Source organism: Panthera tigris, chromosome A3 (genome assembly GCF_018350195.1).
Source record: "Panthera tigris isolate Pti1 chromosome A3, P.tigris_Pti1_mat1.1, whole genome shotgun sequence".
Taxonomy (NCBI): domain Eukaryota; kingdom Metazoa; phylum Chordata; class Mammalia; order Carnivora; family Felidae; genus Panthera; species Panthera tigris.
In genome coordinates this window covers 127,560,634-127,572,683 of record NC_056662.1, presented here as the reverse complement: position 1 = coordinate 127,572,683, position 12,050 = coordinate 127,560,634, and the positions used below count along the sequence as shown (strand labels likewise).

The 12,050-nt window shown below is 47.8% G+C and overlaps 1 protein-coding gene across 1 annotated transcript; it reads right to left on the bottom strand.

Moving 5' to 3' along the window:
- Window positions 1-675: 675 nt before the first annotated feature.
- On the bottom strand, window positions 676-1,014 carry LOC102967498 (60S ribosomal protein L32-like). Its single transcript, XM_042979811.1, has one exon. It carries the CDS (start codon window positions 1,012-1,014, stop codon window positions 676-678), a length of 339 nt encoding a protein of 112 aa, XP_042835745.1.
- Window positions 1,015-12,050: the final 11,036 nt, after the last annotated feature.

Genomic DNA, 12,050 nt, shown 5'->3' with positions numbered 1-12,050 from the left:
AAAGTTCTGAAGGCGTCTATGCTGTCTTGTAAATTCACTCAATAAATATTTGACGTCCTCAACCTATGAAGGAGAATCAAGGGACACAAAACCTCTTTGCCAAATGCTAACTCTGAAGTCTGCAAAGTCTGTTAAGGCACCAGTGGCTGTGAATACATATACAGGAAGAAACACAGCATGTGTGTTTGGGGCGACCTAGGTGACTGACTTATAGTGCGTCCCCACCTGAGAAAAGCTCCAGGGCACTGAGGGTGCTGAGTCAGCTGGTGTTCTAGAAACTGGAAGTGATGCCTCAGGCCCTGAAAGACAGGTGGATATGGAAGGCGGAAGAAGGACAGCACTGTGCTACTGTGGAAAATAATGTGTGCTTACGATGAGCAGGCCCTGATGACTCGTTGCTTGAACCTTTAAACCAATCCAGGCAATTCTTGCTGAAGGGAGGAGGTGGGGCAAGATATCAGACCCTTCCGCATGTGTCGAGGCCACCACTGCAAATGGCGGGGTAATTTACCCCTAAATGGTCCACTATTTATTATTATTATTATTATTATCATTATTTTAGTTTTATGGTTTTATTAGCACAAATACGATGTGCGCATAAACTGTCTATTCATTTTCTTTGCCGTGTAGCCTGACATCGGGATTGGGGACCCTGGTGGCCAACTGGGCTGCTCTTTATGCAGTGGCTTGGTGGGTCTGGGAGGGGACATTGTGAGCAATCTCTGTGCAGTAAGATTTGTTGTAAATCGGCAGCACTTCAAGCTCCTTGATGTGGTGGACTAGGAACTTCCGGAAGCCAATGGGCAGCATATGCTTTGTTTTCTTGCTGCTCTCGTAACCAATGTTGGGCATCGAGATCTGGCCCTTAGATTGTCTTCCCCCCGTTTCACCAATGCCTCTGGGTTTCCTCCAGTTGCATTTAATTTTGACACGTGGGTCTGAGTGGTGCCGGATGAACTTGTTAGTCCTCTTTTTAACAATCCTGGGCTTCACCGGAAATCTGAGGGTGGCCATGATGCCGAGTAAAAGATGGCTGCCACCGGCATAGGCAGTGCCGCGGGAGAGAGGGGAAGCCCGCTATTTTTAAGTAGGACAAAACCGAAGCTCAGAGAGGTTCATGTGACTAAGCTGTAGCTGCTAAGTGGCAGGGTTGAGACTTGAACCCATTGGTTTGACTGTCGCCCATGCTTCCATCCGGTGCTCCGTGAGGAAAGGGCCTCCTGGGTTGAGCCGGGGACTAGCTTAGGGGCACAGAGGGAGCTAAGGCTGGGAGCACATCCAGGTGCAGCTGGGAGGCCTGCACAGGAGCTTGCTGGGGATGCAGAAGGAAACGGGGATTTCCAGGCCCTACTGGAACGGAAGGTTTAACCTAAGTGTGGGCTCCGGCTCCCTGAGTCCCCTGAGGTCCCCATCCTTCCTCCTTGGCCTGGCTGGAGACTCTGGCTCTGAAACCGGAAGTTCCTGAGGGGTGAGAGTCTGGAATAGTCTGCTGGGAGTTGTATACAGGAAGAGGAAAATACAGGTAGAACTGGAAAAGGTATAAACACATGACTCAATGCTTTCCCTGGTCTTCTGGAGGCTGGCTTGGCCTGACTGCTGGGGAGAGGCCTCAGCTCTTGAGAAGAGCCTCTGAGATGCTCTCTTCTGCTGGAGATCGAGTTCTGAGGTCCCTCCAGCCTGGGAGGCTGGAAGCATCCTCTTTACTGATGGATGGTGTCTGTGAAGGGGGTCTAGTGGAACAGCAAGACTGTTGGCTTTGATGTCAAGGATTCTTGGGTTTGAGTCACAGCTGGTTCTTTTTTTTTTTTTTTTTTACATTTATTTATTTTTTTGAGAGATGGAGAGAGACAGCATGAGCAGGGGAGGGGCAGAGAGACAGGGAGACACAGGATCCGAAGCAGGCTCCAGGCTCCACGCTGTCAGCACAGAGACCGATGTGGGGCTCAAACCCACGACCTATGAGATCATGACCTGAGCCGAAGCCGGACGCTTAACCGACTGAACCACCCAGGCACCCCACAGCTCATTCTTTTACTGGCTGTGTGACCTTGGGCAAGTTGCTTAAGAGCCCTGGACCTCAGTGTCTCATCGATTGGAAACAGAGGGGACTGGAAGGTGGAGGTTAGGGGTTATAAAATCTGGAAGGACTGGTCACTTATGCAACACTTTTAATTGAATTATTACCCTGCACAGGCAAGGTGCTCATGCTGGAGATTTTGAGGGAGTAATGAGATAACAGTAACATAGATTCCTAACCAATGATGGTTACCTTTCACAGTACACAGTAGAGGCTTAATAACTGCATTTTGTAGTAGATAGCCTCCGAGGTGGCCCCAACGATCCTTGCTTCTCACTAGTCATGTTCCTGAGTGGTCCTCTCTCACACTGAATCAGGAGCAGCTGCTTCGGATCAATAGAACATGGCGAAAGTGATGACGTGCGACTTCTGAGCCCAGGTCATACAAGTATCAAAGGTCCTGCCCTGGTCTCTGGAATCATTCACTTGGGGAAGGCCAGCACCACGCCATGAGGATACTTGAGCAGCCAGTGGAGGGACCTGCATGTAGACTGGCTGAGGCTTGTGACCGATTCGCCAGGCATGTGTGGGAGCCGCCCTTGAGAGGGTCTCCCAGTTGGCCAGCTCCAGCTGGCATCTGACCATAATCTCATGAGAGGGCTCCCCAGTCCAACCACTTCAAAATTCAAACTTCTGGAAAGTATAACGGATAATAAAGGACTATGGCCACAAAGCTTTGAGGTGATTTATTACACAGTGGTAGATAACTCATGCAAGTTACCCTCTTCTCGTTCCCCAAGGCCCCTCTTTGCTTCCTTGGCCAGTTTACTTGTCAGTTGATTTGGGGGCCGCCCCTCTGCCCTCACCCCACCCTCTTTGTTGGCTCCCTGGGCTGCCCAGTGGACAGTCCTCCGTGGTTCCCAATACCTAAGCTCCCTGGAACACGAGTGGTATTCACTATGGCTGCCTCTTGTTGACCTGCACCTACGTTCTCGGCTTGCTTCATTTTCTTCACCCTCTCCAGCAGCTTCTCACGAGCCACTTCACAGGTAAAGAGGAGGCTGCCAGCAGGGCCTGGCTTATTAATATCCTTTTCATTTCCTTACAAATCCATTTTTTTTTTGACCTAGCACGCAGACCTGACCATGCACTAATCAACTTGGAATCTCTCCATGACCCTCAGGATCCAGCCTCAGTGCCTTCGTCTGCTGGTAAGGAGCCATGTCTCCCAGTGCCCACCTACCCCCTACCCCCACCCCACCTTATTGTCTGGTGTTTCCACTGTGCTTCAGCTCAGCTGATAAATATTTTCACTTGACATCATCATTTGGAAAGAGTTTGAGAGGTGGAAAATGAGGATCGAGGAGGGCATCACAGGGACCCTGTGTCAGAGAAGGTAGTCCCCCTCATCGAGAAGTGCCTTTTGTGCCACAGGGAGGAAGCTTGGAAATGCTTCTGTAGGCAGTAGCATCCATCAAAGATTTGGGGTCCAGGGAAAGAGTGCAGAGAGAGAAATAATGAGGATATCAATGGCTTATTTCATTGATGATTATAACAAAGTGCTAGGAAACAGATCTTTAAACACCTCCCTCTGAACTTATACTAGTAAAGCCACTTCCGTGGCCTCTTTCTTGCAGAGGTCAGGAAGAACTGTGGGTTGACCTTCCCTGAGCAACCATGAACGTGCACGGTAAAGTTCACTCCAGCAGGCTGCAGTGAGTTTGATCATGTCTAACGCATTGGGCGAAATGGTCAGAACTGCCACCAGCTGGTCACTGACTTTGGTCCCTGGGGAGGCAGAATAAGCCAGACAGATAAAGGTCCAATCCTGACTCTGCCATTTACTGGGGTGGTCTTGGAAAATCTGAGTGTCTTTCTGAGCCTCAGTGCCTTCATTTATAAAATGGGGATAATGAAAAAAAAATGGGGATAATGATGCCTGCCCCATGGAGAGTACATGGCATACTGTATATAAAGCAATTGGAACGTAGTGAGAGCCAGTAAGTGCTACTTAACATCAATCCCCATACCAAAGTGACAGCTGGAGGCAGGGGAAAAAAAAACCCATACACACAACATCAAAAAAAAAAGAAAAAAAAAAAGAATTCTTTTTGAAAAAAAAATAGAGAAGAGACAGGAGCATTGGAGAGGAAGAAAGGAATTAGTGCTGTCAACAGCAGGCCAGTTTGTCTTAAAACCTTTCAAATTGTGGAAAGAACTGAGAAATGTATTTCCTGGGGCAGGGGGCAGTGGGCTGAGGGCTGTGCACCCCCCCTCCCCCCCGAGGTGGCCTGCACAGAGCATTCCAGAGGGAGGGGCGCCTGGTGTTTGGGAAGCCTTAGCAGGGAGGTGGGCCAGTGACCACAGGCTGCAGTCCCACCTAGAGCAGGCAGGGGGAGCCGGGGAAGCAGGAGGCAGAAAAGGCCAGTGAGACTGAACCTTGAACCCGTTATACGAAGTGAAACAAGCCGGACACGAAAGACCACGTATTACGTGATTCCACTGATGGGAAATGTCCAGAATAGGCAAATCCACAGAGACAGAAAGTAGATTAGTGGTTGCTTAGACTGGGAGGTTTGGGGGGAAATGGGGAGCGAGTGCTAATGGGTCTGGGCTTCTTTTGCACTGATGAAATGGTCAACCATCGATTGCAGCGACGGCTGCATCATCTCTGTGACGGTACTCAAAAGCTCTGAATTGTAAGTGTAAGTGGGTGAACTGCATGGGACGTGAATCCTATCTCAACAAAGCCGTTATTGAAAAGCAAACATGGGAAGAAGAATCATACCCGGTTTCCTGAGCAGTGAGGATGAGATGGGCCGATGTCTGTGAAATCTGTGCACTGTTCTACTGCGACTTCCTGTCGTGGATTCTGCTTGCGTGGGTTGCTCCCAGCTGCAGAAGCACGTTTCCTGGCACCGCAAGGTTTTCACGCCGCCCGGAAAACACAGGCCCCTGTTAGAAGCCGAGGTCCACCCGGAGAGGGGAGAGCGTCTCCCGGAATAGACAGGAGTCCCGGCTCCCGTGCACGGTGGTGGCCTACCAGTCCGGAGAGCATGACCCCTTCAGACCCCTAGAAGAGTCAGGAACAGGCCCAGCAAGGAAGAGGGAGGATGACTAACCCTATATGTCATTTCAAGTTCATGATCTTCGTAGCTACCGCAAGTCTGTTCTAAATTCCAAATACACATATTCCCCAACTTAGAATACCACAGTCAGGGCGGTTTAGCAAGGTGTTCAGGGTCATTCCGCCGGTGGAGAGGGGCGGGTGTGAAGACGCAGCTCTGTCCAAGCCAGAAGCCCATCGTCTGTCCAAAGCTGCCCAGAGCAGGGGGTGCTGGAGGCGCTGTTTGCCCACAATCTGATTTTGTTCAGAGCTGGCTCTGAGCCAGGCCTCTGAGTTGACTGAAATGTTCTGAGAGTTGCTGGGGGGAAAGGAGCTTTGAACTTGCCTAATATAACACGGGCTGGTTCTCAGGATCATAAACATGTTTCTGAACCTAATTAAAGAGTCTCGTGAAAAGGGGGAGAGCTGAGCTGAGACATGACGGTCCGTCTAAAATCTCCCCGTGGGCCAGAACGGGAGCTTTGCTTTTCCCAGACTCGGGGAGAACCAGCCCTCTCTGGGGGCAGAGAGTTAAGAGGCTTTAGAAAGAAGAAAAGGCTCTTTTACAGTCCTGGCTGGGGACCTGGGCTGTACCGAGGAGGGAATGTAGGAGGCATAATTGGGGCTTGTAAAACATTTCCAGACAAAATCACTTAATGTGTTTTGGAGAGTAAAAGGCAACAGTCCACATAATCCATAAATTTGGGTAGTTTTCTACAGAGTCATGGAGCCGGATCAGGGGAGCTGAAGAGCCGCCAGACCGGTGATCCATGTGCCGCGATGGCGGCAGGTGGACTTTGCTCTGAGCGCAGGACCCCAGAGCAGCCAGATGCGTGGGCTTGAATTCCTGCTCCACTGCTCACTTACCCTGTGACCTTGGGCAGGCTATTTATCCCGCTGGACCCCAGTTTCCTCATTTGCAAAATGGAGATAAAATAGTACCCACCTCTTAGGTTTGTTGGGAAGGAAGGTTCAAGCGCTTGGAAAATAAGTGCCCGAATCAGCCTGCTGTCATTAGTCTCTGCCTTGGGAATGAGCCACTACCTGGTTAGGGCAGAACTGTAGGTCCTTGGGAATAGTCCAGGCCGAGGGAAGTTTCTGGAGCTGGGGATGCACCATGCATCTCTTGAGTGATTCCCCCCTTTTCTTCCCCGGCTCCCTTTCTGCCAGTATTGGCCACTCTCATCCATTTCCTAATGGCCTCCGTTGCCGATATACATCATGGACCCATCCTTTTCCGCAGCAACAAGCTCTGATAATGCCTCACTCTGTTGGCATAACAGTCAAACCTCTGGGTCCTGTAGACTCGGTTCAACTTTATACTGTGTCCAGCCATGTCCTCTGTGGTTGTCACAGTGTGCCAAATGTTTCCAGTCTCCCCTCCTTCTGGGAGAAATGGTAAATCTTGCACCTCCTGCTCCCATCTGGTTGTCTGGGGACAAACAACTAGTTTGGGCTATGCATTGTAAGCAGAGGTAGCCAGCTGGTCCCTTTTTCCCTCTACCATGACAACTGGGGCAAGGGTCTAAAGCAGGTGTCAACACTTTTTCTGTAAACATGTTCAACCCCGTGAGCTATATGGTCTCTTCTGTAGCTTCTCAGCGCTACCCTGTCTTGGGAAAACAATCGTAGATAATATACAAATGAATGAGCATGACTGTGCTCCAATAAAACTTTATTTATAGAAACAAGTGCAGATTTAGTTTGGTCCATGGGCCATCATTTGCAGACCCCTGTTCTAGACCAGGCTGTCCAGTAGAAATTTCTGCAATAACAGAAATGTTCTATAATATCTATGTTGTCCAAGGTGGTAACCGCTAGCCATATGTGACTTTTGAAAATTTAAAGAGCCTCTTGGGGCCAATACCTACTATATTGGACAAGTGGTTCTAGACAGTGCCTGTTTTATCAGCCAAGGCCCTGGAGTGAAGGTGGCATGTATGGGCCTCTTCCATCCTTGATGTTATAAGCAGCTGGGATTTGGGGATGTTTGTCACTGCAGCGTGATATAACCCTTCCTAACTTGCACACCCCTGACCTTTACCCCCATGCACAGCACACATATTTCATGAGCTCTCACCTAAGCATTCTACGCAGGTCCAGGCTTCCAGGCCTTCATCATGCTGTTGCCTTTGCCTGGAATCCTCTACTATCCTTTATGTCACTGGCACACGCCGCCTCATTGTTCGAAGTTGGGCTCAAATATTACCTCGTCTCAGGGGTTTTCCAGTTATTCTTCATATAATGAGAATCACCTGCGGTTTCCCTAGGACTCTTTGCCGGTCGAATGCAAGCATAACATAGTAACGCAGTGGTTTATTCCCACCAGATAACGAGCTCTTGGAGGAGCCCCCATCAGATCATACGTCACTGTCTTCAGTGGGACCTCAATACATGTTTGTTGAATTGTATTTAATATACTTCAAACCCAAGCGATGTTGACCTCCCAGGGTCCTCTGTGGCCTCCTCTGGCCCTGGGTTCAACTTTGGACCATTTCTCTCCATCTTCTTCCCATTTTCCTAGGCACAGTGTGCTTCTCATTCTCCCCAACTCAGCAATAATAGGGGTGGAGGATGAGGAGAAAGGGAGAAAAAGAGAGTCTTACCGTCTTACCAGGTAGTAGTATAAAAATATCAATTTGGTTATTTCCAAAAAAAAAAAAAAAGGACTCCACAGTAAACAATTGTGACTGCAAACCCAGCTGAAGCCCTGCGAGTGATACCCCGGGCTGACCGTAGGACCTCAGATCTACTGCGCTGCTGAGCTGGAACATGTGAGGGGGGTTTTTTATTCGGGACGTTTGTCTTAAAATTCCTTTTCCATGGGGTATGACTTGTAAAAAATCCTAGTTTATTCTTTCAATTATTTTCATTCCGTCTGATAAAAGACATTAGTGTTTTGGTTTTCTGCACAAATAGGGAGACATCACTACCACCATCCCTTATATATACGCATCCCTTTGTAGCTAAAACGCTTTCCACCCATGTCCCCTTGAGCCTCTTAGTGGCATGGGGAAGAAGACGGGACAGTATTCACCAGCTACATTTCACTCATGGAGAAACTACAGCCCAGAGCAGGAAGGTCATTTACCCCCAATCTCAATGAGCTGGGGTCTGAGTGGAAACTTGACCTGGGACTCCAAGCTCTTAGGTCAGTGCCCTTGGCCTCCAGACACATTCTAGTCCGAGGACCACGGTGGCCATGCCTCCTACCGATCAGCACTGCCATACCCCTGTGCTGGAAAGTTGGGGCAGAGCTATAAGATCCTTGCCTAATTCTTTAAAAAAAATTTTTTTTTAACGTTTATTTATTTTTGAGACAGAGAGAGACAGAGCATGAACGATGAACGGGGGAGGGTCAGAGAGAGGGAGACACAGAATCTGAAACAGGCTCCAGGCTCTGAGCTGTCAGCACAGAGCCCGATGCAGGGCTCGAACTCACGGACCGCGAGATCATGACCTGAGCCGAAGTCAGCCGCTTAACCAACTGAGCCACCCAGGTGCCCCTATCCTTGCCTAATTCTGAAGTCACAGGAATTCCATACCTATCCCTCCAGGAGACTTTTACTCAGAGAAGTTTAGAGCAGGTGGGAATTTTCCTTATTACTTTTTGAAAGTCAAGGCTCAGTTCGTTAGCAGTCTGGTACCTGGGAGTGTTTGAATTATTTAATATGAGTTTGAGAATGCTTGGATAGGTATTGCAAGGAGAGCGATAGGCCTAAACTCCTCCCAGTACCAAGAAGACATGCTTTATAATAGTCTGCCCTTCAAAGGGATCCTTCTTACTCTCCCTTGGCTTTCAGTCTACCTAGAGGAACACAATGTGACCCCCTCCTGGTAACATTGATGCTCCTACGAGGGGGAAGATCTTAGTGGCTTCCTCCCTCCCATCACTCTTTACTTTCACCTTTGTTCCTTACCCTTTGCTCTCTCTTCCACTTCCCACCTTGCCAAGAGCAAGAAGAAATGGAAAACTGAACCATCAAACCAGGATGGGCTATAAGATTTCATTTAAGGGACTAAAGAATCCAAGGTGGTAAGAAATAGCAAAGTCCTGAATTTTTTTCAATGTACACATTACAAAATCCCTTTGTTCACTTATGGGTAATCGAGCTCCTGAAATGTCTGTTGGGACCCTAAGTCTTCTGAAGGCAGAAGGTCCAAATAGGTCTACCAAAGATGGAATTAATCCCTAGGTCAGCAATAAATATATGCAAATATCCAGTATGGGTAGAATGAGATAAAACATACACTTGGACACTGTAAGTTGTTACAATATCAGCTGGGGAATAGTGTGATTGTATATACTTCATATGCTATATAAAGATACAGGCTTCAAAACAAATAAAAAATTGAATTCATAAAGATATTTATGAAAGTGTGTCCAGAAGAGCCGAAAGCTGGAAATGATTGAAGGGGGCTGTAATGGGAGAAGTGCTTAATAAGCTATAGTTATACTGTAGCTATTAAGAAGAAGAATTATGAGGATTATTCAGACCATACTCCTCAGACCAAAAATGTTAACCACAGAGGTATGGGCAAAAGGTAGAATTCAAGTTGGGATATGTGCTGTGATGGAATTTATGAAAAATTTTGTCTGCATGTGACCCAGGACCAGAAGCAAAAAAGTGAAAAATAATATAGCGTGTATGTGTGTGCATATATATATATATATATATGCACACACATACTGTTTATACTCTGATTCCCTGAGATTACTTATCAGTGTCTCAAAAAATGAAGAAACCACCTCTGTTATTTTCACTATGATCTTTGAATGAAATCATTTGAACGTGAAATATGTTAGATCTGACTCCTTAGGGTTTATTAAATTGTCTTATCAAAACAATGATGAAGGTGTTTATACATAATGAAAAGTACAGAGAATAACAGATATTTGTTCACTACCTGACTCTCAAATCCAAACACGGTGGTACATTTGCTTCATGGTTTCAGAAGAAGTAGAACATTATAGGCACAACTGAAGTCCTCTTTTGGAGGACAAAGAGATGAGCTCTTTGTTGGTCTAATATTTTTACTGTTTTTGCTCCATCATTTTTTTATATCAGTAATTTTCAAAAGGGTGGAGCATGTAAGCTTTAAATAGGTTTTGCTTTTTTCCATTCAGATTATGACTCTCTCTTTACTGTATCTCTCAGAGTAGATGTTAGGCAAATGCCTTAAACAGTCTCATCCTTAGTTTTCTCACCTATATGTACCTCAGAGGGTAAGGATCAAATGAATCAGGGAAGGTGGGGAAAAGCTTTCCAGGCATAAGGAACAGTTTTAACAAAAGCCCAGAAGCAAAGCCTGGAGGGGACTGGCAATAGGTCTTCATGGCTGAGGTCCTAGCCCAGAGTATAGGGGAGGGACACGTCATCAGTGAGATCCTGACCCCCAGTTCATCTGTGGTGGTTTCTCGAAGCCCTGCCCACCTATCTATGTCCAAGTCCCCAGGCCCTCATCACCCGCTTCCTGGGCCTTTCCTGGCCCCAGTATGCACCTCATGGAGACCCCACATAGCCTCCTGTGGTGGTTGTGTCCCTGCCTGCTTCCTTCACTGCACAGATGGTTCCCTGAGGGTGGGAAATGAGTCTGATTATATGCATCCCTGCCCCTAGCATGGGGGAGGTCCATCAATCATAGATGGGTGAGATGGGAGAGGGTAAAGGCCACCCCAGGCACCATCCTCAGACCTCTCCCACGAGAAGTCTTGCTATCTGGTCTATCCAACAGGAAGGAGGCAGATTCTAAGAGCTTTCTCCAAAGATGATTCATAGATGTCCCCGTTGGAACCTGCTCAAAGGAAGAAAGAGGAAAGGAGGGAGGTGATTCCAGAAAAGAGCACTCAGTTGCCTCCCCAGGTCAAGGCATTTCCTGCTCCAATCCGATCCCAGCTCACTCTGTGCCCCTCCTGTCACACTGCACCCTTCCTTAGGCTGGAGCTCCAGTGGCCAATCCTGACACTAAACTATACACAGTATCTCTCCAGCAAAAGTTTGGGCTCCTGGATTCAGAAAAGCCACAAAGTGAGAGGAGACTTTTTCAGATCCAAGCAGAGCTTGTCCACAGCAGACTCTGCGGGGCACAGGACGGGACCCTGAGCTCTTTCTGTGGGCACAGAGGTCATCGTGTCAATGGAACTGAACAGAGAGCGGGGCCCAGTGGTTCACGTCTGGCCTGCTTATCTATTACTGCATAATCACCCATTTCAAAATTCAGGGGCCTAGAACACAGACATTGACTGCTTATGAATTGATCATTTGGGTGGAACTCAGTGGGGACATGTCATTTCTGTGCCACGTGGCACCAACTAGAGCAGCTTGACTTGGGCAAACCCTTGAGATCATCAGAGGACCTTTTGTCTGTCCGAGAGTTTCTAAGGAGCACTACCTTACATCTTCTTGAGGTCTCAACCAGAGATGGCATAGTCCCACCCTAGATTTATGAGCGGACTGAGCCCCTTTCTTCACTGAGAATTGTTTGCCATCTGGAGAGCCTTGAGAATGAAAACTAGTTTGATTTTTGGACCCAGCAAGCCCTTTAGCTGGTCCGTCCCCTCCCATATTGCATCATTCTAGGAGGCACTCTCCATATTCTGCCTGGAAACCTTAGCTAGCCCGTGGAGATCATTAGGTGCCCTCCTAGTTTCCGTGTTGCTGCAGGCTGCAGCTTTGCCAAACTTTCTATAACATTCTATGACAGGGATCCATGTTATTTCAGGATTCCTGTGACATTTTCACGACTTTACCTAAAGCCTTTCACTGACAGGCTCCTTAAGGCCCTGCAGTCTTCCATTCACATTCTCCTTGAGACCCTCTAGCCTTATATATGCTGCCTGGTGTGAAAACCAGTGTCGTACCTTTCAGGACTTTATTATGGCAGCATCCTACTTTCAGGCACAAATATCTGTTCTAGTTATCTGTT